Genomic DNA, 27,012 nt, shown 5'->3' on the forward strand with positions numbered 1-27,012 from the left:
CCATCATTCTTAGCAAACTATCACAAGAACAGAAAACCAAACACCGCATGTTCTCACTCATAGGTGGGAACTGAACAATGAGATCACTTGGACTCGGGAAGGGGAACATCACACACCGGGGCCTATCATGGGGAGGGGGGAGGGGGGAGGGATTGCATTGGGAGTTATACCTGATGTAAATGACGAGTTGATGGGTGCAGCAGACCAACATGGCACAAGTATACATATGTAACAAACCTGCACGTTATGCACATGTACCCTACAACTTAAAGTATAATAATAATAAATAAATAAATAAAAAAAAAAAAAAAAAAAAAAGAATCTCTGTTCTGGCTTCAGGGTCAGAGACCAGGTAACCACTGACCACTGACTAGTAGAGGAAGAAGAGGCCTTATCTATTTGTTAGGCCAGGGGTTGCAAATTAGTGCTCCCAGGCGTGTTTGCACGGTGTCTTCAATTTTGGAAATTTAACACAATAATTGAAATTCCTGGCTTCTTTCAAAAGATCAGAGGATCTGGCCATACTGGACCCGCATTTCTGCATGGCCTGCCTCAGTTGGAGCTGCCTAGCCCTGCCCTTTGTGCTTTCCAGTTTGCCATAATCCCGATCATACCCAAGTGCCTTGGGAACAGCTTGCTTGCTTTGCTCATTTACCAACCCCGCTGATGTTTGAATATACGATCACTGATCTAGAGCAACAGGCTAGAGGGGTTAAATGCCTTTCTCAAGTCTCATGGCAAACTAGTGGCAGAGCTGGTTTGAGAGCCCAGATTTCCTGCCCCTTAGACTGGTGCTATTTCCTCTGCCCCACTCTGCCCTTGGAAGCAGGAAAGCCCTTGTCACCTCATTCCCTCCATATTGCCCCAATGCCTCCATTCAGCGAGAATGGAGAACATTTTCCATGGAGGAGGCTGTCCGTCCTCATGCTGGGTGTTTGCCCTTGTCCCCACACATTGGCAAGGAGTCTAACCCAAATCCCTCTGCTGAGGGCTAACCCCACTCTCTTCCTACACTGAGGAGTGGGCTGGGCTCCCACACCTGGCATTTGGCGTTCTCCACCTCGGCTGTCAGCCTCTGGATCATGCGGTTCAGCTCGTTGATCTCCTCCTTGGTGCGGCGCAGGGTCTCCCCATGTCTGATCACCGTGGCCTTCATTTCCTCGCACTGGCGAAGTAGAGATGCTCATGAGGCTTAGGGTGGGACCTCCCATCCATTCAGGACACCACGGATGATTATGCAGTGCTCAGCCTGAGCAACCACACATGGCAGTCCTGCCCTGCCACCCCAACATCTGTAGGGACCAGAATCCCCAGAAAAGGAAGCCTATTTAATAGATACCTTGTATCCCTCCCACTGCCATGTCTAGCAGGCAGGTATCCTGTGCCACTCACCTTGCTGCGGTACCAGGACTCGGCCTCGGCCCGGCTGCGGGTGACAATGTCGTCGTACTGTGCCTTGATCTCAGCGACGATGCAGTCCATGTTCAGGTCCCGGCTGTTGTCCAGCTTGACGACCACTGAGGTGTCTGAGATGTGCGACTGGAGAATGCGGATCTCCTGCAGGAGAGGGCGAGTGGCAAGAGCTTCTTAGACCAGAGCCCTACTCTTGGTAGCCCACCCTCATCATCATCCCCTGTCCCCTTTCCTGGCTTCCTCACTCTCTGAAGCTCCACTCTCCCAGTTATAGTCTTCCACCTCAACCCTGGGACCCCCTCAAGACTCCTCAAGCCCAGAGTCCTGAGGCCTAGAGGACTTGGAGGTAGAGAGTCCATGTCTGAGGCCCAGTGCCTGATTTTAATCAGGACCTTCCAGCTTGAACCTTTGGGTCTAGGACCAGAGTTTACCACCTTGTGGCAATTGTCACTTTAGTAACCAGGAACACCAGCTTGCCCGGGGCATAGCAGTGGGAGGTCAAGCCACATTTCTTCACCTGCTCACGGTGAACCTGCCTGGGGTTTCTCCCCTTGTCCCACCATGGGGTCAGAAGCTGAATTGTGACAAGTCTTTTCCAGTGTCTAACTCATATCCTCCTTGCTGCCCTGCTGCTCTGTGACCCCGCACCTCCTCATACAGCCGCCTCAGGAAGTCGATCTCCTGGGTCAGGGCCTCCACATTGGCCTCCAGGTCTGATCTGCGCAAGTAGGCACAGTCCACATCCTAAAGGGGAGAAGATGGCACAGGAGTTGCACTGGGAGACAATTCAGAACCCTTGTTTTTTTCCTACACCATCAGGCTGAGCAGCTTCCCTGGAAACCCTCTGTACATGCTCATCCCAGTGCCTGGTATCATGCCGTGGCAAAGCCCCTTATGCAGTTAGTAGTAGGGTCAAGAGCAGGTTCAGGTAAGGGAGGGGGATACTGAGGTTTGCAGGCACTTCCTCTGGTACCCACTGGGATGATTCCTCTAGAATCCATGCCATGCACTACCACGAAAACTTAGGATCTAGTGTACAATGGGTAAATTCTAATGATGCCCCACCCCTCTCCGCTCTGGAATCTCATGGAAGATAATCTAGGTCTGTGGTCAGAAAAGGGCTCAGGGCTCAACTCTGTCCCTTCCGAGTCAGTGTGACTCTGAGCAGTCCCCTTAACCTCTGCGCCTCATTTTCTCACAATAACCCCTGCTTTCCTCATAGGGAGGTGGCTGGAAGGGCCTAATGAGAGTCCAGGCACTTGTACAGAGTCAAGTCTAAGAAGCAAGGAATGACGGTCACTGTCCCTGCCCGCGGTTCTGAGTTGTTGCTGGCTTGAGGATGCAGCCATTGTCTACAATTCACATGCTGTTTCACTCACAAATATTTATAGGGTGCCTACTCTATGCCAGGTGCAGGGCTGAAGGAGGTGAAAAGCCGGTGGCTATATGGGAGCAACCTCAGATGGGGGAGAATATTGCACTGCCTGAAGCAGGCAGTATATTCTGTTGCCAGAGGCACCCAGGGAGCACTGGAGCACTGTGGAAAGGAATAGAAAGAAGCTGGGCTGTGTGATTCTAAGGGAGTCCCTCCACCTCTCTGAACTACAGAGAGCCTGATTTTAGTCAAGGCCTCCTAGCTCAAACCTTTGGGTCTAGGACCCTTCTGTCTCTGGCCTCAGTTCTGAGTTAGGGGACAAGGATTCTGGGGTCACTCACCTTCTTCAAGGCCACAAATTCATTCTCAGCAGTGGCCCTTAGTGCCACCTCTTCTTCATACCTGGGGACAAAACACACAAGGCTCAGATCTGGGGAGGAAAAAAATGGGAATGAAGGCACAGGCAAACACATTCCAGGAACTGGATCTTTTGGAGGTGGTCGCAAGAATCAAAAAAGTGTTGGACCAAAGGGAACTTGTCCATTCTTTTCTTCTGGGCATTCAAACCAACCCATGTGACTCAAAGCTCTTTCTATTTCAGAGACTCTCATTCCTGACATGGGTCAGGGTGGGGGTTCTGCACATTTTCAAAGACCTCTTCTCTGTTTCTGGGCTGTAACTCCTTGCGGGGGGTGGGGGGGCAGGAACCCTGCCCAGTTCTGGAATCTCTCCTTTCTCCTCCTTCTTACTTCCTTACTCCTTTCCCACTCAGGGCCCAACATCGCACCTACAACATTGAGTAGATGATCAATAAAATGTTTGATGAATTAATGAAATAAATACATAATGATGAAGTAACTGGAGCAGTTCAGAATCTCCAATGTTTAAACTCCCAGCCTAGGAAAGAAATTCCCCACACCCCACAGGATTATTGTACTATTTTCTTCCTGTTGGGAAGTTCCTCTGGCAGTCTAACCCAAATGTATCATACTTTGACTCAATCCCATTTAGTTTCTCCAAACCCTCCTCCCACTGCACTCACTTCTTCTTGTAACCCTCCAGCACCTCCTGCACGTGGTTGAGCTCTGAGGCCAGCCTCCCACTGTCGGCCTCCACGCACTCGGCCTCCCGCCGCAGAGTTGTAATGTAGCCCTCAAACAGGGGCTCCAGGTTGCTCTCACAGCACTCACGGTTCTGGAAGAACTGCAGCTTTGTCTCCAGCAGTTTGTTCTGCTGCTCCAGGAAGCGCACCTGGTGTGGAAGTGGGAGAAAAGTCAGTGGGAGGAGTCAATATCCCCAGCCCTCCTTGGGGAACAGCCAGAGGCAAGACAGAACTGGCAGTGAGATGTGCAGAGGCAAGGGGTAGACCACATGGCCCCTGCTGGCCTCTTCTGTCCTGAGGATGCAGCGGGAGAATCCTTGTTTCATAATTGCTTATTCGGGCCTAAGTGAGGGTCTGTCCAGGTGGGCCTGGATGGGATGAGTGAGAAACTGAGAGTCCTGTGGGCTGTGCTGGGTTACTGTCAGGCTAGGGGGAGACAGATGGGGGTAGGGGGTAGTGACAATTAGGGAAGACTTCCTGGAGGAAAGGAATGCAGAGCAGTGTTGGGAGGGATAGAGTAGGGAGAATGCCTTGCACTATAAGCTCCCTCAGGGCAGGGCCTATGGCTTATTTATTGATGTCCTTATAGCCAGCCCTTGGCTTGGTGGACGTTTGATTGAACAGGTGGTCAAGGTGGGAAGGGCTTCCTAGCTGGGGAGGTCAAAGAGGCTAGGCTTCTACCAAGCAGGATGCCTGGGGCCTCAAGAGGCATCCAGGAGTGCAGGGCGTGGTCCTAGGTGGCCTAAACTCTTATGTTGGACACTGTGTCATATGTCTCTGGGGGCCAGACAGGTAATGTGAATGGGGGGAGGTTTTGGAAAACAGGGAGGGTGGGGACCCTAGGGAAGTGAGGCTTGTACACTTTTCCTGGATTTCACTGAAACGGGAGGAACACATGGCAACAATACATTGTGCTGGCCAGAAAGGATGTCAGCAAACAAACTAGGGACCTTGGCTTCCAGTTTTCCACTTCTCATACATTTGAGCTGGAGCTGAGATGTCTCCCTGCCTTTAAGCCCTGGGGTCCTTTTCATCCAGCTCCATGAGTGCAGCTGGGAATTCCCAGGTTGGAACTTGCAGACATGGGGAGCAGGGACTGCTGATATTACATGGGATAATTTTAGGTGGTCTTGGCTATGGGGTCTCATGGCTGCCTTGGGCCCTATCTTTCCTTTCAGAGTCATGAGCAGCTCACACGCTACACCACACACAGCCCTGGTGAGGAAGCCACTGGGGTGGAGAAGGGAAGCCTCTGCCCAGTGCCACACAGTGCGTCAGTAGAGGAACTGAGCACGGAGGCCAGGTCGCCTGCTCCTGGGCCAGTGTTCATTCCATGAACCACTTCTTGGTTACCTCTCCAGGGTGCAGTGCCTGTTGAGGTGAACCAGCCCCTTCTAGAGGGAGTGGGGCAGCTGGGGTCCCAAGCTGTGGACCTTCTAGCCCAGGGTCTGGAGAGTTGGAGAGGGCCTGGGCTTAGAACCCTGCTTGGGCACCCACTCTCTGTGGGCCCTTGGACCAGCCCTTCAACCTCTCTCTGCCTCCTTTTTCTTCTATGTACACTCAAGGCTGACTTCAGGATTTTGCCATCCCATATACTATTTTACTCCTAATTTGCCTATAGGTTGATTCAATTAACATTTACACGTATCAGGTTAAAAGAGTAACTTCATATTACCACTAGAGATGTAAAACCGTCATCACTAGGCATACATAAAGGGAAATTACAGAACATTAAATTCTAGCAGAAACAGTTGTCCTAGACAGTTCTGAAGCCAGGGCTTGCTCTCTTTATTAGAAGCAGGAGGGAAGCAAGTATTAGAGAGATGCTAAAGACATTAGCATCCAATGAGATTTTTTTCCCACCTAATCTTAAGGATTGAAACAGACATTAAAGAAGATGTATTTTCTTACCAGATGTTTCAGTGTTATTTAATACGATGGGCCGGCACCGCCTAAAATTATATAAAATATCAGCCGTCCTCATTCCCCATTTCTAGAGAGACCACTCTGGGAATTTCCATCTCCTCCCAGGACCGCCAGGTTCAGGAAGGGTATGATCCAGGACACCCACCTTGTCGATGAAGGCCGCAAACCTGCTGTTGAGGCACTTGATCTGCTCCTTCTCCTCCTGCTTCACGCACTGCGCGTTGGGGTCGATCTCCAGGTTGAGGGGCGTGAGGAGGCTCTCGTTGACCGACACGGTGGTGATGCATGGGGGGCTGGGTCCGCACACGCCCCCAGAGCGGTAGCCGAAGCTGCGTCCGCAGGAGCCGGCGCGGAAGCCGCCGCACACGCTGCGGCTGCCGAAGCCCCCGGAGAGGCCGCGGTAGCAGGAGACGCCGCGGTAGGGGGCGGCGGTGATGCAGCAGCGGCCGGGCCGGGGCCCGCAGGCCGAGATGCAGCTGAAGGCGCGGACCCCGCAGGGGGTGCTCAGGCGGGAGGAGAGGCAGGACATGGTGCGGCGGCAGCAGGAGCGGGCGGCTGGACCCCAAGCCCGCGCTGCGCCTTATATGAGGGAGCTCGCGGCCAAGGCGTTTACGAGCTTGGAGGGCTCGGCCCTTGCGCCTCGCGGAGCCGGGAATCAAAGCGGGCCGGGCCGCCCGGCCGCCTCCATAAAACGGCGTTCACCTCCCGCCCGAGCTTTATGGGGCCAGGAAGCGCCTGGTCAGCTCCGCTGCCCATGCGCTGCGGGCAGTGCGAGTGGAACCCCTCTGCCTGTCCACCCCTCCACCGGGACTCGGAGCGTTGCCTTCTTGGATCGGGCCCCAGCTTCGGTCCCAGTCTCATAGCCCTGGTCCCCTGCCAGCGGGGTTATCTGGCATCTCTGCACGGTGTGCGGGGGGCGGGGGGGGCGAGTGTATGAGTGTGTCGAGAGGGTAGGGCCTCTGAAGTCAGTCCCGCAGGTTCATGTCATGACCTTGGGCAGCTGAATAACCTTCCTAAGCTTCAATTTCTCACAGGCAAAATAGTGATAATAATAGTAAGCACTGACAGTTGTTGCCAGGATCTAATGAGATAATGACCAGAAAGCATTTAGGGCCCTGCCTATCACTTAATAAGAACTCTGTAAATGTTAGTTTATTTATTCATTATTTGTTCTGTGTATTCTATTGTTAATTTATCATTTCATGCTGTGTCCCTTTGGGCAAAACCTTTCTCTTCTCTTCTATCGCAGGACTCAGCTCATACCTCCTCTTCCTGTAAGCGTCCCTCCTTCCTGTACCCCTCTCTACTCTGCTTGGGTGAGGGGAAGGGAGTTGTACTCATGGAGTGCCCGCAATGTGCCTAATACTGTGCTGAGGCCTTTTTATGCTACATTATTTCCTCTAGCTCCCAGGGCGTCCTTCTGAGGTTGGTATTATTGTGCCCATTTACCTGATTGGGAAGGTGTGAGCTCAGGGTGGTCCAGTGACTTGTTTAAGGTCATACATAGAAGGATCCAGGCCGGGCGCGGTGGCTCAAGCCTGTAATCCCAGCACTTTGGGAGGCCGAGACGGGCGGATCACGAGGTCAGGAGATCGAGACCATGCTGGCTAACACGGTGAAACCCCGTCTCTACTAAAAAAATACAAAAAATTAGCCGCGCGAGGTGGCGGGCGCCTGTGGTCCCAGCTACTCGGGAGGCTGAGGCGGGAGAATGGCGTGAACCCGGGAGGCGGAGCTTGCCGTGAGCTGAGATCCGGCCACTGCACTCCAGCCTGGGCGACAGAGCGAGACTCCGTCTCAAAAAAAAAAAAAAAAAAAAGAAGGATCCATAGAGGGGCAGAGTCAGAATCTGAAAGGTGACCCCTCCTCCAAGCCCTCCTCCACCCTGGTCTTACCCAGGGTCTGAATCTTTGGGGGCTGAGTGAGGGTGGAGTTTTTGTTGGTGGCAGGAGCACAGACTGCTAGGCTTTGGGCCCTTGGGGAAATCTTTCTGATCCAAGGCCTTCCCCTCAACTGAGGCTTGGTCATGGCCACCAACTCTAGAAGGCCATAATCCATTATAAAGGAGGTTAATTATGTGTCCAATTATTGGCAGAGGAAACCAGGAGTGTGCACTCAGCAGCCAGCATTAAAGAGAAGCATGCAAATCACCCTCAGCTTCCTTTGCTTTTAAATACGAGTTATTATTGTGAAAGCAGTAATTAAGTCTTAGAACTCCAGAGGTCATCACAGCCAGTCCTGGCTTTAAGCTGCCTGGCATCTCATTTCCTCTTACCCCTTTTCCTGTCTTTTCCGCACTCTCATGGGCTTGGATTCCTTTGGCCCAGGCTTGGTCTGTTTTGCAGCAGTTTAAAGCCAACCTTAGTTCAGTCCTCTATAGAAGTTGGATCCCAACTCCGCAGGCTTGTGCCCTTGCCCCAGCTTCAGCAGGGAGTCAGTGTAAGAATTAAAGAAAGAAGAAAGAAACATGAAAGGTGGCTTGCCAGTCAAGACAGGTTTATTTTAGAGAAAACAAGCCTGAGAGGGGTGTCTGGCCAAGTTAGGTCAGAGGCACACTCTCTAAGACTAATAGTTTTTTTTTTTTGTTTTTTTTGTTTTTTTTTTTAAGGATTCAGGGTGGGAGAGTTTATAAGAGGCTTGGACTACTTCTGTGTCTTTGTTGTGCTTATCTGGGAGGGGGAGGTGTGTGTCTGTTCCCAAACATCTTTCTGCAGCTTCAGGCATATCCCCTGAGTCTGCTTTTAGCTTCTCTAGCTTAGTGCACCTGAAGGGAAAGGAATGTGCTTATTAAGGCCCACTGTTTTACTGGGGCCCATTGTATGAGGGTGAAGTTTGGCGGTTACCCACGAGACTTTCCTCCTGCTTCCCTCTGTGCCTGAGCTGTCTTATCTGTGTTTTAGTGCCTGCTCCTTCTGTCTGCTTGTAGTTAGAAGAGAAGTGATTTCCTTGAAATGCATGAGGCTAGAAAGGGAGCTGGAACTTAAAGTGACGGTGTTTGTCCAAGATGACGGTGCTCCTGCTGTGTCAGTCACCAGCTGTGTGACTAATGCTTAGCTTCAGGATTATGTATTTTGATTCCAATTTTCTTTTGAGAATAAGTAGTATTGGAGGAGTGTTCCCTTGGTGTCTCCCGGATGAGAGGAAACGAGAGGATACGGACTTACCCTGAAGCATGGAGGATTTAAATTAGACTTATGAAGGCACTTACATGATTCTTGCTTGGATCCCTTTCTGGGTTCTGGTGGGTGGATAGCCTGGACTTTCTATGCTATTACAATCAATGAGGATGCTAATAATCAGCCTTTGTCCACACAGATAATTACGTGCTTTTAAAATCCAGAGAAACAGAAGAGCTGCAGGCTACATTGTTCCCGCTAAGCAAACAATGTGAAGGGGCTGGAAGGGAGAGGTTTTACATCTAGATCACAGTGGTCTTCTACAATGTTAGTGCTAATCCCTGGCCCAGCCTCAGGGAAACATGATCTCTTGTGGTCTTTTTATTATTCTTGGAACTCAGGGGAGAGAAACGGGCTGAAGCTTGAGAAATTTCAGAAACAATTAAGGACATACTTCTTCATAGAGAGGGTTGGTTGTCACAAGTGCCAGGGAAGAGGAGGGCTTCTTCGTTGTCAGCCAGATCTTCTAGAAAACACCCCCCCAGCCCCTTTTGTCACCAATATACCAGTCTATCAGTGAAAAGCTAGTGTTCTGTTTGGGTTATCATGCCTTTTCTTTAACCTCCCAGTGAGTCCCAGGGGCCAGTTCAAGGCAGGAAGAAAACATCTACTAAATACCCATCAGGAACCAGGCTCAGAGCATGAAGGAGAGACTGGAGTCCTCAGATAGCACAGGCATGCATACAGAGGACCCTAGTGCAAAGCCGCAGGGGGTCTGGCTATAGTGGAGCAACACCATGCCATGGGAGCTTGGGACCAGGGGTCAGAGCAAGGTCCTTGGAGATGACACTTTGGTTTGGCCTGGAGAAGGTGAGGACTTGAAAGTGCTGAGATGAGAGAGGGGAGGATTCGGGCAGAGGGACTGGTGTAAGCAAAGACACAAAGCAAGGGAAGCCAGCGGATGTGAAGGGAATAGTGGGTCATCTGCTTTGGCTGAAAAATAGGGGTTGGCAAGGGCAGGGGGAAGGAGTCTGGCTGAGGCTGCACGGTGGATATGGTGGATGGGCAGGGTGGGCTTAGAATATCAAGTGAAGTGCTGGAGGTTCTTGACCTGCAGAGGGTCATGCTCAGAGGTGTGTGAGTGAACGGGACATGGGGATAGTACACAGAGAGTGTATATGTGTAAAAGTGTGTGCGTGTGCACATGCGCGTGTGTGTTCTTCTGGTAACTTCGTTATGAAACATCTTGAACACCAGTGTGTCCATTTCAGAAATACATTTCTTCATTCTTTATGGTATAGTGATCAAAAGTGTGTCTGGAATCAGACACACCTGGGCTCTGCCACTTACAATGTGAGTGAAAACTTGCACACAACCTCTCTGAGCCTCTGTTTCTTTTGCATCTAGAATTGAGGTAATAGAACTTGCCAGAGACATGGCAAGGATCAGGTGAGGTATGTGTAAAGCACTAGCATGCTGCCTACTGTATAGTAAGTGGTCTGTACATTCTAGTTACTGTTGGGTACTGTTGTTATTTCACTGCCCTGGTCACCATCCAGAGCCCCCCAGCCCCCTGCCCTGCTCTTTCAGGTCTGGGGGCTGTGGCTTCCTACACACTGATGCTCTCCTGGCTGGAGACCTCCACTCCCATGTCTCAGTTAGGTTCCTTGGGCCTGTCTGAAAGCTGATGGGAGAAGCTCTCTTGAGGAGTACCTCTGATAAAGAGGAAGCCTTTGCAAGAGACTGGAGAGCGTGGCCCTGTGCTTCTGGTGGAGTTGAGGGAGACACTGTCGAGTGGGGGTGAGAAATATTAAAGGCACATGGGAAGGAAGGGAGGTGGGTGGGCAGGCAGAGGGATCCAGATACTCGGAACCCTCAAACCAGATGCTTACACATATCCACCCATGCTGGGGTCTGTCCCACAGACCCTGACCCAATGATGGATGAATAACTTGCACTGATGCAGATATTATGCTTGTCGGTCGACTGAGAGTCCGGGTCGCTTACAGATTCCCTGGAGAGTGCTGTAAACAGTTGCGACCATGGCCTAGACTAGCCAGCGAGACTTGCATTTATTCAGTAAAGATTAATTGACAAAGGCTTGAGTCAACACCACTAGAGGGTAATTGACATTGTGAACCTCCCAGTAGAAAGCCATTAAGCACCCTTGTAGATCAAAGGTTAGTCTTAGGACCACATGAGTAAACAAGCCAGTTAGATAAACTCCCCCACATTCCTTTGTATTTACTTTTAATCTATTTAATTTAAGGTAAAGGGACTAGACTGCCTTCAGCCAGATTGATTACTGAAGTTATGCCAACTCTCAGGCCTTCCAAGAGGCTTTGTGGCTATTATAACTAAAATTTTTCCCATCAGCCTGACTGAACCCCCACATACCCACTTCGTGGCTCCTGTGGCAAGAAGAGCTGGATAAAACTTTTTTGGTTGTGTGGTTGACTCTTCCATGTTTTGGTAGAGGTAGACACAATCTCCTACTGGCTATGATAGGAGGCAGGTGTCACAGGCTGCCTTTAGGACTCAACCCTGGGGCCCTGCCTGGGAAGAACCTGGAAGGCTCTTCCACTTGAAGGAGCCAGGACTCACCACCCGGAGTGAGGATGGTCTGTCCTTTGTCCCTGGTTACAGCTCACCTGATGGCCCAAACTGAAAAACTGTGAGGTTGTGAGCTCAGCTAACCACCTGAAAGGAAGTGTCCCAACCTGGCTTCCCCCCGGCTCCACAATTACTTCACAAAGTGTGGAGTTCACAGGTGTTGGTTGACCTTGACTCCTGGGCACTGTCAGCCCTCAGCTGTGGAAGAAATGCTGCCAACGTTTCAGAATTGCCTGAGTGTAGGATTTTCCAAAGTTCCATATTGATGATGTTACCCCGGAGGGAGGAGAAATGACTGTGAAATTTCCCAGGCTTATAAAGGTGACAATATGGCCTCTCCACGTGGGGAGGCAGACAGACCCAGGTGCCCAGGTTTGTAAAAGGTGCTAGCAGTGAGGGAGAGATCAGAGTCCTTTTCTTCTTCCTCTGGCTTCTTGTCCACCAGCAGAGTCACCATGACTTGTAGATTGTCTTGCCTGGGCTCCCGAGTGGAGTCTGCAAATCCAGGTCCTGGGCAACCACTCAGAGATATGGTTATGACCCAGCTCTCAGCTGCATCTTGCCCGGTGGGCCCTGGTCTGGTTGCTGCTGCATCACGGCCAGCACCTGCTACCGTGGCCTCACTGAGGGCTTTGGCACTGGTTCCTGTGAACACAGATTCAGCTACCACTCTGGCAGCACATGTGGGCCCAGCACTGCCTGCATCACCATTGTGTTGGCCAGTGAGAGCCTCCTCATGCCCCTCGACATGGAAATTGCATGGTGCATAAAGCAGGAGGAGAAGGAGAAGATCAAGTGCCTCAATAGCAGGTTTGCTGCCTTCCTCCACAAGGTGGGTGTCCTGGATCACACCCTTCCTGAACCCCCACCATGTGCACAGCCGGGACTGGGCACTGAGGAAAGAATCAGAGCCAGGCAAGTCTCTGCCTGCCTGAGGTCCCAGTCTGATGGGAGAGGCACACAGACAGACAGACAGACAGACAGACAGGCACAGGAACCCAAGGCCCAGAAAGACTCTGACAGTTCAGATACAGAGAGCTTGTGGAAGAAAGATGCCAAATTTCAAAACTTCAACAAATTTAGTTTAAAGATCTTAGTTGGATTTTATATGCAATTTTAGAATTGGGCAGCCCTTAGAACTGATCAGAGGAACTCTGGCTGCACTGTGGTCCCAAACACTTATGGACAGAAAACAGAAAGTGACACATGGAAAACAGAAGTGAGGTATAGAAACGGCTGGATTGTTTACAGCTGGTGTTTGTGAACATTTGGCTGCCTGTGATTGACTGAAGCTCAGTTACCGTGATTGGCTGAGACTCAGCTATTTGTTACAAAGGATAATTCTGAAGTTAGGTTTGTAAGGGATAATTGGAAGGACAGCCGAGAAAGGAATGAGGCCAATAGAACCAAGTTCAGGCAAACTGATTTATTGTCAGTCCTGCCAGGCTACCTCCTGACAAGAGCAGAGGAGGCAGTCCCACTTATAGGCTATTGCAAGGTTTTATAGGGCGTAGAACTGGGTTAGGGTGAAGGAAAAAGAAAACAGAGTGGGGGGTCCTTTGTGCCAGGTGTCTGACTGCTTCCTGTAGATGTTTTTCTTGCCAGTTCTGTTGTGTAAGGTAGATGTCTTGACCGCATCCTGGAACAGCTGGCTCTGGTCAGACAGTTACAGGTGGGTTTGGGGTGGGGGGTTTTACTTTTGGCCTTTGGGGCTTAGGTCTGTGGGAGGGAGAAACAGTCCAGTTGGGTGGACCCTAACAAGGTTTCAGTTTGTTTGCCTACTAAGTCGGATTGCGGGTCATCATGTAAAAACTCAAAGGGAGACTTCTTCAGGTCAAATCTAGTTTAACAATTCCCCTACTTTTGGTCAGTCTCTCAATTTTCTAAAATAATATATATAGTTTCATGTAACCAGAAGTGTTGGCAATTGCACAGACTTCTCCCTGTTCAGCCTGTAGGTAATCTAGAGCAATTCTATTATCTAGTACAACTTTAGCAAGAATATTGGAAGTCTATTGTGCAAGCATAGCCTTTGCAGTAGAATCTGCTATAGAGCCTACTGTGAGAGGTAGATTTTAAATCATTGCCTCATTTATGTTTACACCAAGCTATGGAAAAAGGGATCTAACATATCATGCTCATCCAGAAGGGTTAAAGTCTCCTGATGATGTTCTTTTTAACCTATGATGTAGTTTAGGAAGAGCAGACCAGTGTTCTGTTTCTGACTGATTATGGAGCAACAAAGGTACCATTATAATTCCTAACCTGCGTTGGTCCATCATTTTCCATCCTTCAAGGTATGAGGGTTGCCCAAGCGTAAGGTTGGCTACAACTCCACAAAGAAAAGTATACCCCATGAGTGCACACAAGACCCTTTTTTCAGTTCTATTGTTCATGAATACATTACTACGAATGTATTCCTAATTCCAACTAGGAATGTTGGAATTAGCAGTTTCTGCCCAAGGATCTGAGGTAGAGTTATTATAGGTTAAAAGAGCGCTGGCCAGGCACGGTGGCTCACGCCTGTAATCTCAGCACTTTGGGAGGCTGAGGCGGGCGGATCACGAGGTCAGGAGTTTGAGACCAGCCTGACCAACATGGTAAAACCCTGTCTCTACTAAAAATACAAAAATTACCTGGGTGTGGTGGCACGCACCTGTAATTCCAGCTACTCAGGAGGCTGAGGCAGGAGAATCGCTGGAATCTGGGAGGCAGAGGTTGCCGTGAGCTGAGGTTGTGCCATTGCACTCCAGGCTGGGCGACAGAGCAAGACTCCATCTCAGGAAAAAAAAAAGTGCTGTAGTACCCTGGCACATAGGTCAATTTGCAAGAAAATCTGTTTGGGCTTTTGGTGCAAACTTGTCTTGTAATATACCCATTAGTCTTGGTTCTTGAATCACATGACTGGGTTAAAGTAAAACAGGTCATGAGAACAAATGAGTCTGGAAGTCTAATTCCATAATAGGAACCACTGCTGTAATACATCATAGATTGATCCCTTATGAAATAGTTACTGGAAGGCCTATGCCCTAATAATAGAACCTCATTTATTTTCTACTCTCCTAAACTCTGACATAACTAAATGCTGCAAGGTTTTAATGCATTATGCCAAAGTATATTTTCACCAGGTAAAGGAAGCTTTTAAAGATCTATCCACTGAGGACAATCAAACCCTTCACAACCTAGAACCCAGAGATCAGGTTATCTGGAGACTATATCTGAGAAAGACTGCCATGGAGCCCCATTGGAGGGGACCATACCAAGTTCTTCTTATCACCCACTCTTCAGCAAAACGTCAGGGCCTTGAACTTTGGGTTTACATCTCACAACTCAAAAGGGCCCATTCAGACTCTTAGAACTGCACATCCATTGGAGACCTTAAGATAAAGCCAACAGGAGAAGTTTCTTCCCAGAAGCAGACAGTATTCTAGATGTGGACAGCTTTCCCAAGACCATGGATCAAGACTTCTCAGTCGCCATGCAACTCTTACCTTCCTTAAATTTTTCCTTGCTTACACCTTCCTCATTCGCTTGGCAGGATAATGTTGTAATTCGAAATTCACAATCAGTAGCTTCTGAGAGTAACTTTTTTTTTTTTTTTGAGACAGAGTCTCTATTGTCCAGGCTGGAGTGCAGTGGTGTGATCTTGGCTCACTGCAACCTCTGTCTCCCGGGTTCAAGCAATTCTCATGCCTCAGCCCCCCAAGTAGCTGGGATTACTGGCATGCGCCACCACACTGGCTAATTTTTGTATTTTTTTGGTAGAGACGGGATTTCACCATGTTGGCCATGCTTGTCACAAACTCCTCACTTCAGATGATCTGCCTGCCTCAGCCTCCCAAAGTGCTAAGATTATAGGCCACCATGCCCAACCTTCTGAGAGTAACTTGATGGAGTGTTGTATCTGTCATGTCGAACTGAAATCTTTACATGACCTACAAAGTCCACCTATTGGCCAACTTCAGCAACATCCCTAATGCAACTGTTTGTTCAAATTACAGCTATGTTCTCAACTTAAGTCACTGCCCCCACCTCCTGTAGGGGATCTCCATTCTCCAATCCCACATCTCAGACACTTCTGTGATTGTCAAGCTGGACAACAGCCAGGACCTGAACATGGACTGCATCATTGCTGAGATCAAGGCACAGTATGACAACATTGTCACCTGCAGCTGGGCTGAGGCTGAGTCTTGGTACCACAGTTGCCTGCCAGATGTGGCACCTGCCTGCTAGATGTGGCAGTTGGGAGGGCAGGATGTGAGATACCTATTAGATAGACTTATTTTGTCTGGGGATTCTGATCCCTATGGATAGTAGGCCAATAGCTCTCAGGTTGGGGTGGCGGGGCAGGACTGCCATATGTGGTTGCACAGGCTGAGCCTGCAACGGCACAGGCACAGCCTGCACAATCATCCCTAAAGGATGGGATATCCCACAATGAGCCTCATGAGCATCTCTGCTTCCCCCAGTTCGGGGAGGTGAAGGCCACAGTGATCAGGCACGGGGAGACTATGGGCCACAGCAAGGCGGAGATCAAGGAGCTGAACCGCATGATCCAGAGGCTGACGGCCGAGGTGGAGAATGCCAAGTGCCAGGTATGGGGCATCTGTGCCCAAGGCCAGAGAGACTGATGGCCTAACCTTTGTCACCCAGCCTATGTGTGCCCTACCTGGATCTCAGCATTCATTCTCCAGTCCCTTTGTCCATGCAGAGTCCCTGATTGTGGTCAGTCAGGGAGTCCCAGGTGATGAAGGCAAGAGGCCCAGTTTCTGAGGTGCTCCCAGCTGAATGGCAGACTGGGCATATCCAGGCAATGGACAGAGAGACCATAACCTATCTTGTTCTCTTCTGGTCCCCCAGAACTCCAAGCTGGAGGCGGCGGTGACCCAGTCTGAGTGGCAGGGTGAGGTGGCCCTTAGCGACGACTGCTGCAAGCTGGCCGAGCTGGAGGGCGCCCTGTAGAAGGTCAAGCAGGACATGGCCTGCCTGATCAGGGAGTACCAGGAGGTGATGAACTCCAAGCTGGGCCCCGATGTGAAGGCTGCCTCTTCTTGCCAACTTCTAGATGGTGAGGAACAAAGGTGGGTGCAACCTGCACAGCTGGGCCCAGAGCTCATCTGCATAAACCCACCCCACTTTTTAGCACCATCACTGACCCAGCCCTCACTACTACTTCTGTTTTCATCTTGGAACACTTTTAGGACCTCTACCAGTATTGAGCGCAGTCCAAGGAGTGGCGTCTTAGTTGAGGTCCACAGGCCGATTTCCAATAGGCTCCTTGCATGATCTATTAGGGATAATGGTTTGTCTGTAAATGTTCAAGAACTTGTTCTCTGAGATGAACAACGCCCTAATTTATAACACTTACTGATTTCAGAGTTGTATATACTTCTGTCATGGCTGATTTCAGGCTGTTGCTCTGACTTCATGTGGAATTGGCTAGAAATGTACACAATAGGCTCTTGTGAGCTGGTGGGAACTGGTTCAAGAAACTGCTGGTTGGGGCCAGGATGGAATGGTGCCTCACACTGAAAGACAAATAGGAAGATATTTGTCTCTTCTATTAGATGAAAAACCTGAGGCTTAGGGAGACTGTGGGGGTCAGGGAGTCAGCCTGGTACGGAGTTATTGGGACAGTTGGAGAATACTTGTGTGTCCTGCTGCATTTTCACAGGCTCCCCTTCCCGGGGGGATCTGGGAGAGCCTGGCACTTGTGTTCTTTTGGAACAGGGTTAGGACAATGCTGGGACTTTGAGGGTGCTAGACCCAGGTCTTCCCTCCACTCACCTTCTGGGAGAGGCTTGGGTGACCCCTTGCTTGACTGAGTTCAGAGCTGGTGACCACATGGCCTCTGGTGTCATTGTCAGGAATTAATGCCCAGTGCTAATGCTGACATTTTCTCTCCTGCACCAGGCTGTGTGATGGCATCCATGCTGTGAATATCTGTGAGTAATTCTGGCCCTGAAGGGAGACTCTGAGGTTTGCCAGTGGGAAGAATTTTTTAGCTCTGAGGGTGGAGATACCAAGGGAGAAGTGGTTCCATTCGTTTACAGCTACACAGTTATAAAGAGGGAGCCAAACGACAAGTCTTGAGTGGAATCATTCCTTATGCCAGACTTGTCAGAGTGGCAGTCTTATTATCCTCACCATAGTGGAGGAACCAGAATGCATCACCTCAAAATATGTATGTTTAACATAAATATTTATCTTTTTTTTGAGACAGAGTCTCACTGTGTCACCCAGGCTAGAGTGCAGTGGTGTGATCATGGCTCACTGCAGCCTTGACCTCCTGGGCTCAAGCCATCCTCCCACCTCAGCCTCCTGAGTAGCTGGATCTATAGGTGTGTACCACCACACCTGGCTAATTTTTTTCTTTTTTTTTTTTCGTAGAGGTAGTGTATTAGTCTGTTCTCTTGCTGCTCTAAAGACATACCTGAAAGTAGGTAATTTATAAAGGAAAGAGGTTTAATCAACTTACAGTTCATCATGGCTGGGGAGGCCTCAGGAAACTTACAATCATGGCAGAAGGTGAAGGGGAAGCAAGGCACCTTCTTCACAAGGCAGCAGGAAGTAGAAGTGCCAGGAGGGGAGATGCCAGATGCTTATAAAACCATCAGATCTCATGAGAACTCACTCATCTTCATGAGAACCACGTGTGGGATACTGCCCCAGTGATCCAATCACTTCTCACCAGGTCCCTCCCATGACACATAGAGATTATAGAACTACAATTCAAGATGAGATTTGGTTGGGTACACAACAAAACCATATCAGATGGGGTTTCGCCATGTTGCCCAGGCTGGTCTTGAACTCCTGAGCTCAAGTGATCCACCTGCCTTGGCCTTCGAAAGTGTTGAGATTACAGGTGTGAGCCACCGTGCCTGGCCTGACATAAATATTTTATCAAGCTAAAAGCAATTAAGAAGATGCAGGGGAGCTCTCTGCTTTCCCTGTGTTTGCCTAAAAGCAGAACAGAGAATTACAAAGACAAAGGTCTTTCTATCCTCTCTGCTTTTCTGCCAAAAGCCAAGATGTAAATTCTCCTTACAACCATTATGAGCTTAGAGGTGGCGCCAGAGGAATCTGGGTGGACTTTACTCTATTAGTTTACCCATAAATTTACCTTCCCACCTTTTCTCATCTTTGGAAGCCTTAAACTGCTTTTCTTTGTCTTGTCATTTCTCTAAAATTGATTATTCCTTGTTGAAGATGAATATACAGTTGGCCCTCTGAATCTGTGGATTCAACCAACTGCAGGTTGAAAATATTTGGAAAAAAACTATACTGAACATGCACAGACTTTTTTTCTTTTCATGACTCTCTGGACAATACAATATAACAAGTATTCATATAGCATTTACATTGCATTGGATATTATAAGTAATCTAGAGGTGATTTAAAGTATATGGGATGGTGTGTATAGGTTAAATGCAAATACTATGCCATTTTATATAAGGGACATGAACATCTTCAGATTTTGATACTTGCAGGCGTCCTGGAACCAGTCCCTCATGAGTACTGACGAATAACTACATAAACCACACAGCCTGTGTGTGCCCTACCTGGATCTCAGCATTCATTCTCCAGTCCCTTTGTCCATGTAGAGTCCCTGGTTGTTACTTTTCTCCTTCTATGACGTGCGCTGCTCACGTTGGTAAACTTGCTTGTTTTTCTCTTGTTAATCTGTCTGTTGTTGCAGGAGTCTGTCTCAACTACAAATTTATGTGGGTTGAAGAAAATTATAATTTCTCCCCTTTGGTAGGAAGCTCTTATTCTCTCCCTGTCCAAACATACTTGTCCATGTTCAAGATGTCAGTCACTTTACTGGATTAAAACATTCATTTAATCTTCTTTAAATACATGTGGATTGAATGAGCTGTCATCAAATCCACATGTCGTAGATCCTGAGGTTGTCCTGATTTTTTTTTTCTTTTCTTTTGAGACAGGGTCTCAGCTGAGTATGGTGGCTCACTCTTGTAATCCCAGAACTTTGGGAGGCCGAGGCAGGTGGATTGCTTGAGCCTAGGAGTTTGAGACCAGCCTGGGCAATATAGTAAGAGCTCACATTTATGGAAAGAAGGGATTGAGGCTGGGTGCGGTGGCTCACACCTGTAATCCCAGTACTTTGGGAGGCTGAGGCAGGTGGGTCACTTGAGTTCAGGAGTTTGAGACCAGCCTGGCCAACATGGTGAAACCCTGTCTCTACTAAAAATACAAAAAATTAGCCAGGCATGATGGTGCTTGCCTGTAATCCCAGCTACTTGGGAGGCTGGGGCATAAGAATTGCTTGAACCTGGGAGGTGGAGGTTGCAGTGAGCCGAGATTGTGCCACTGCACTCCAGCCTGGTTGACAGAGTGAGACTCCATCACACACACACACACACACACACACACACACACAAAAAAAAAAAAAAAAAAAAAAGGAAAGGAAGAAGGGATTAAGATTAAACCCCAAGATGGACTCACTCCTAGTCAGGGTGTCAGTCCCTGGCCCAGACTACAGGGAAGCAATGCCATCTTCACCCCTGGAGATGGAGGTAAGCAGAAGCCGTCCTCCTGGCTGCTCCCAGCTGGTAGGAAGCCAGTGCTGATTGGAGGTGGGGCTTTTTGGGACCAGCTCCCATCCCTACCAAAGGGTTTAACTTCTCGTTGCTGTCCCTGTGTAGGTGTGAGCAGCTCCTTGGTGTGGTTGCATGTGGAGGCCTCTTGGCCAACTGCACCTGCGGCATCAGCTCCTGTGGGATGGGGCCTGTGTCAGCAGCTGCAGGAAGTGTTAAGTTGGCAGAGCTTGAGGATGCACCCAGCGCAGCCTCTCACACTTGCAAGGGTCCCAGCTGGCCCTACTTGACCTTGTGCAGCCTGGTGGTGGGGCGCCACTGCTTGACCCACCCTGATCCATGTTCTCTGCTTCCCATTTCTTACTTCTTGTTGTGTGGGAATCCCTCTTCCTTGGCCCCTGCTGCCCCCAAGCTGAGAAGGGCTGTAGAGAGGAGTGGCACGTAGCCCATGGGCGTGTCCTGTTTGAGGATTCTGGCCCGACTGAACCCACGAAGGGAATAGCCTCTCACCAGCCATCTTCCAACCTTCCCCTTCCCTTGCTGTCTTGCTCTTCCCTTCCCTTCTCCGGTCTTCTTTTCCTCCTTGTTTCTTGCTAGCTTTAGAAGGCTAAAATTTAATAGACTTTAATAGACTGACAATACCAAGTGTGAATCAGCTGAAACTTTCATGGAGTGTAAAATGATTTAGCTGCTTTGGAAAACAGTTTGTCAATTACTTATGGAGTTAAACATGCACTTATCAAATGATGCAGCAATTCCACTCCTGGGTATTTCCTCAAAAGAAATAAAAGCAGATCTATACGGAGACTTGTACATGAATTTTATAGAAACTTTATTTATAATAGCCCCAAATTGGAAACAATCCAAATGTGTACTAGTAGATGAATGGATAAACAAATTGAGATACAGTCATACAATAAAATATTATTCAGCAACAAAAAATAATGAACTAGATTCATTCAGTGGTGATTAGATTGGAGCATATATCTGTCAAAATTTGTTGAACTGTACTTTTAGAATGTGTGCGCTTTATTGAGATACAATTGTATGCAAATTATATCTCAATTAAGTTGATAAAACAATGATTTAAAATGCATAAGATATTTAGAAATAAATCTAACACATATGCAAAAGACTTACACCTAGAGAAATATAAACATTATACAAAATGTTATAGGAAACAAAAGATAAAGAAGACATAATTAAATGAAGAGATATATATGTTCTTAGATAGGAAGCTTTACTATCATAAATATGTTAATTATCCTTAAACTGATCTACAGAGTTGATGCAATTACACTCAAATTCCAAACAAAGATTTACATAATTCTTGACAAGTTGATTCTAAAATTTATGGGGAAGAACGAAGGTCAAGAATAGCTAAGGAATGATGAAAAGGAAGAAATAGGTACTCTGTATTTCAGGGATTATAATGTATCATAGAGTTATAGTAATTGAGAAAGTATAGTACCCACACAAGAACAGACAAACTGGCCAATGGAACAAAATAGCCCTAAATTTATTTGTAAATAAATCAATGATTTTGTTGTACAATAGAAGTGGTATGGCAGATCAGTAGTGAAAAGGACTATGCATTGGTTAACCACATGTAAAAAATAAAATTAGGTCCCCGTTCTCTCTTATACACAAAATCAGTTTCAAATTAATTTAAATTACAAATATCAAAAGCAAAACTTTAAGAGTTTCAGAAGAAAATATTGGAGAATATTTTTCTGACCTTGGTGTAGAGAAGGATTTTTAAACAAGGCACATAAAATGCTCAACATAAAAGACTGATAAATTAGATTACATTAAAACTATCAACTTTATTTTTCAAAATAGGTGACAAAGTGAAAAGATAAGCTGTAAACGATAATATTTGTGATATATATAAGTGATATAATAGTAATACTCAGAAATATAAAGAACACTTATAGTCATTTAGAATAAGACAAAAACCCAATAGAAAAATAAAGGCAAAAGAAAAGGAAATACACACGTAATAGATATTTAAAGAGATATTAAACTTTAACAGTAATGATGAAAATATAAAGTAACACCAAAAATGAGATTGAATTATTTAATTGTTGGAAATTAAGACACATTAAAGAGAATATGAATCTTTTTCACATTGCTGAGCAAAATGTGAATTGTTATAACAACTTTGGAAAATAATTTTATATTATAAAGTTAACACCTTTATAAGATTGTGACCATCTTATGAGTCAGAAGTTCTGTTTGTAGTTGTATACAAATCCTCACATATGTGCATCAGAGGATGTGTAGAAAAATCTTCATAGCACCACCTTTGTAAGAGAAAGAAACAAAACAAAACAATAATAAAATTACCTAAAGTGTGGTATAGTCACACAATGGAATACTCTAAGAATGGAATACTAATACGATAATGGAGGAATACTAGCTACATGATATTGAATTAAAAAAAGACCTTGTGTGACACCCTTTTTATAAAAAAAGAACAAAAAACTGAAACAAATATATATTTAGGCATATACATGTATGTGATAAAACTAAGAAAAAACAAAAGAATTTTATTAACTTTAGGGAAGTGGTTACCTCTGGGGTGGTTAGTAGAGGACAGAGTAGGGAAGGAGCATGAAGCTAAATGTAAATTACTAGTAAGGTTTTAGTTTTGGGACAGTAGGTGGGTTCATGAGTATTTCATTTTCATTCTATTATTAAATAATAAAGTAATATGCTAGTTATAAGAAATAAACTTAAAACATGAGGACATAAGTTGAAAGTAAAAGAATGTGTTAAGGTGATTGGTTAGATCAGATTGCCTTACACATAGTAGAAGTAAATGATTTTTCCATGAAACTTATTTCAGTAGATGTGTGTATATTTGTATGTAGATAGTGATTCATGATACAACATATATTTCTTATTTAAAGTTGAGGTTAAAAAACAGTTTGACAACTAGTACCCCAAAGAACCTTTTGCTGAGGTCCACCAGCAGATATGTACAAGCAAGTTCATGGCAGCATTGTTTGTTACAACAAAAACAAAAAACACATGTGCTGCCTATAGGAAAATGCATATATATATGTGTATATCTATCTATATCTATATATATAGTCATACTTTGGAATACTATACAGCACTGAGAAATAAAACTATATGCATCAAAAAGATGAATCTCAAAACTAGAATGTTGAGGAGGAAAAAGCAAGTCATAGAAATGTACAAGGTGTAATTCTGTTTATATAAAACTTAAAGGTAGGAAAACTCAGCACTAGTTTAGTGATACACACATATGACATAGTAATAAAGAAAAGCAAGAGAATGACCAACATAAAAACTCAGGACAGTGGTTACTTTGGGGATCAGATGGGGTTAGAGATGGATAGAGATGGATCAGAAAAAATCCCGCAGGGGGGTTTGAAGGTACTGGTGGGTACACAAGGATTTGTTTTATTATTGTTGCTATTGAAATCAATAAATGTAGGTTTTGCATACTCTTTTGCATGTATGAGAAATTTATAAAACAAAAGGAAAATGCTGACAGCAGCTTGTGCTCTCTAGCCCCTACTCACTCCTACAGGTTAAAGTCATTGCCTTACCCAAGATTTCCTACCAAGTCTTGGGACTGGCATCCCCAGTCTCAATTTCTTGCCCTCCTGTCAATCTTCTACACTGCTTCTAGACAATCACATCTCATGTCAGGCCACTCCTCTGCTCAAACACTCTCTGTGGCTCCCCAGTGCCCATCCATAAGCTTAAGCTCTTCAGCTCCACACATTTCCTCCATCTGAGGTAGCCTTCCCCTCCTCCACTTTCCTTTAAGTTCCACTTCAGCCCAGAAACTTCCATTTTCCCATCTGGGGTCACAGTATGGCCTCCTTCTACCCTATGCCCCTGAGGCCTCCTGGGCAGAACTCTGTGATTGTAATGAGGTGAGGTCACAGAGCCCCCAGGAAGAAGAGGCCCTAGTCCTCAGTGGCAAGGATTCTGGTAGCTCTTGGGTTGGAGCTGGGCTTTGGTGCTCAAGAGAGGCTTGGAGGAGACCACAGTTCTTTCTCTATGGTGAGACTCATACACATGGCTCCCTGGTCACACAGGGATGAGGTGTCTTGGACTCCACCCAGATCTGTTGGGCATACAGCTTTTGGGAACAGGAGCAGAAAAAGGGGGCAGTGGGAACACAGAAGAGATTGAGATGATGTTTTGGGGTCTGTCCCCCCACACTCCATCTGCCCTAGAAGAAAGTTTGCAATGAGCTGGTGTGAACAGTTCTTGCTCTCTGGGTTGAGGGGGTGTGTATGACCTTGGTGGAGAGCAAAGAGCACAGGCTTAAAATGCAGTCTGACCCAACTGTTGGCTGGCAGGGTCACTCACTCCCCTCTTGCACGTGGTGGATGGAATGTGCCCCAGTTTGCCTGAGGAAAGACAATGGGAAAAGTCACATCCATCTGGCCAACTTCATGGGTGGTTGTGAGGCCCCAGTGAGATGGTGGAGTAAAAGCCTGTGAAAAGCATCAGACACTGTGCAAGTGTGAGTTACTGTTCCCTGGCTGTTCGTGTATTGAATGCACACGGGGGCGAGGTGCAAGAAGGGAAGGGGTCCCCTGACTTCATAGACAGCACTTCCCCTAGCAGCCTTGGGTTTGGAGAAGAAGCTGGAATCTAGATCACTGTCCCTGGTTTCTGATTAATGGCATTCAAGTTAAGGACATTTCTTCCTAATCCTAGATTTTAAAATGTGTTTTTAAAATTAGGAAATATTGAATTTCATTAAATTTTTTTTGTACTAATTTAAATGGTTAGATGTGGTAAACTACAATAATCAGTTTCCTAGAGTTTAACTCTCCCTGTTCCTGGGATAAACCTCATTTAGCGGTTTCAAATGTCCCCATCACGGTCTCACCTTCCAAGATCAAGTCAGGCCAAAGAAAGTTTTTTTTTTTGTCTTCTCTTTCCTCCAAAGAGTCATCAACAAAAGTGAGTTATATGAATCTAAGGCAGGAGTGATCAGAGCGCACCAGGGAGCTTGCAGGGTGGAAGGACTGCTGTCTGGGAGGGTCAAGAGTGTGTGTCCTGGGGAATGCGAAAACGAAACTTAGTGGACGGATGGACTCACCTGCTTCCTCCTTCTTCCCGCAGGCTTGGTCTGGGATTTGGGGCAGGGAGCATCAGTAAGTAAACAGTAGGCTGGCGTGGTCGGATCTTATTATCTTATTCTCCTTATTCCCTCCTTCCCTGTCCACACCTTGGCGTGCCTCCTCTTAAGAAGGCAGAAGGGCTGTGTTTCTGTTCCTGTGTCTGTGACAGCTCCCTCTGTGCCTCTTCTTTTGTCGGGGGCTATTTCTTCTCTCGGGGGTGACTCTGTGTTTGCGTGTGTGGGGAAGGGGGTCCTGTGGTCTGTTCTTTGGGGAGAGGTCTGTGTACCTGTTCCTTTGGAGGAGTTTATACATCTGTCTCCTGGTGGGGAGGAGGGTCTGTGTATCTATCCGCTGGAGGAGATGTCTGCAACTCTGTCTTCTGGGGCTTGGGGTTGGGGTACGCAATGGCTTTCCTCCCTCCGACAGTAGTCCTGCGTTCCGCGGGTCCCCGCCCCGGGCTCCGCCCGCCTGCTCCAGCCCCGAGCTGGCTCCGGCGCCCTGGAGACCAGCGCCCCTGGCGGCGGCTACGCGCTCTGCGGTTCCCCTGGCTGTGGCTGTGTCGGGGGCTTCAGCAGCGGGGGCTCCAGCAGATGTTGAACCCTTCCCGCCTCGCTCCGGAGAAGACAAGGAACCCTCAGCTTCTGCCCTAAAGACTTAGCCCTCTTGTCTCAGATGCCCCCTCCCATACAGCTGACCCCACATCATCTTTCCTTTTTGCCCCCCACACCGGGGCGTGAGGCGTTGGAGCACAGTTTACGGGACTATGACCATCCCCAGTGCAGAGGGCCTGGACGCTGGTGCCACTAGGTAGAGGTAGTTGGCCAGCTTACCTGGACCAAGAACCCTGCCCCTCGGAACTGCTCCCTTCCCTTCTTTCCAGGGACTTTTCTTCAATAAAAAGTTGTGCAATGGTCTGAGCTGCCAGGCGTTTAAACCTGGATTCTCCAGGCCATTCCCAGAGCGCAGACAAACCTGGCTGCAGTGGAGGGGTCAGGGCGAGAACAATACCAGGAAGCAACTTCCTCCCCTCCTGGTGTGCGGGTCTATGTGACTTAAGCGTATGGTGATTCGATATTATAGAACCAGGGTCTTTAGAATGGGGATCCCGGAGTCCGTGGGGAAAGCGAGAGAAAAGGTTCATTCATGCAGAAGGGTCTAGCCGGGGCCCATAGCGTCTGGTCAGCAGAGCTGAGAATTCCATTCTCCATCCGTCCATTCACTCTACATGTACTTACTGAATGGTCTCATAGTGCTTGGTGCAGGGAACAGGATGGTGAGGAAAACACTCTAGGATTCCTGGAGATGAGGTTCTGGGTAGGGAGGTGGGCCATAGATGAGGAAACCAAGCAGAAACAGAAAAGGGTGGGATGGGGATTGGGTCAGTGCCTTCTAGCTCCCTGATGGGGCACTTGAGGACAGGTGGCCCTTGCAGATGGGGGCTGGAGAGATATGAACATATCTCTTGGCTTGGGTGGCCAAAGCCTGAGTTCTGGTTTAACACACAATTGGGCCACCCAGTTCTGTTAATATGATCTGGTGGCGGGCAGGGGAACAACACACTGGGGTGGAGGAAAATGTGGGCTATGAAATCCGATGGAGGCTCCGGCTGTGTCTCTACTTCAGATCTAGGGTGTAAGTTGGTCCAAGTTTTTACAAGGCATTGAACTTTGGCGGTTGGAAGATAGACCAGTCTGGGGAGTGGGGTGGCTAGATAAAGGCTGGGTTTCTGGGTTCTTTACCTGCCACACAGGCCCAAGAGAAGCTTCTATACAGTGAGCCCACATTC

General features: G+C 47.6%; 2 protein-coding genes and 1 pseudogene across 2 annotated transcripts in view; 2 read left to right on the forward strand and 1 right to left on the reverse strand.

Annotated features, from left to right (window-relative positions):
- LOC112635355 (keratin, type II cuticular Hb1-like) overlaps positions 1–6,639 on the reverse strand; it is a 9,456-nt gene extending 2,817 nt beyond the window's left edge. Inside the window, exons 1-6 of the mRNA XM_025403458.1 lie at positions 5,962–6,639; positions 3,831–4,039; positions 3,130–3,190; positions 2,062–2,157; positions 1,393–1,557; positions 1,040–1,165 (exon numbers count right to left, since the gene is read on the reverse strand). Of these exons, the coding sequence (XP_025259243.1) occupies positions 1,040–1,165; positions 1,393–1,557; positions 2,062–2,157; positions 3,130–3,190; positions 3,831–4,039; positions 5,962–6,345 (1,041 nt within the window). The 5' untranslated portion in view covers positions 6,346–6,639. The remainder of the gene's footprint in view (positions 1–1,039; positions 1,166–1,392; positions 1,558–2,061; positions 2,158–3,129; positions 3,191–3,830; positions 4,040–5,961) is intronic.
- The window catches only part of LOC112635356 (keratin, type II cuticular Hb6), a 60,724-nt gene that overhangs the window by 3,685 nt on the left and 30,027 nt on the right, over positions 1–27,012 (forward strand). The window lies entirely within an intron of this gene.
- On the forward strand, positions 8,821–25,823 carry LOC112634214 (annotated as a pseudogene).

This window comes from Theropithecus gelada, chromosome 11 (genome assembly GCF_003255815.1).
Source record: "Theropithecus gelada isolate Dixy chromosome 11, Tgel_1.0, whole genome shotgun sequence".
Taxonomy (NCBI): Eukaryota; Metazoa; Chordata; class Mammalia; order Primates; family Cercopithecidae; genus Theropithecus; species Theropithecus gelada.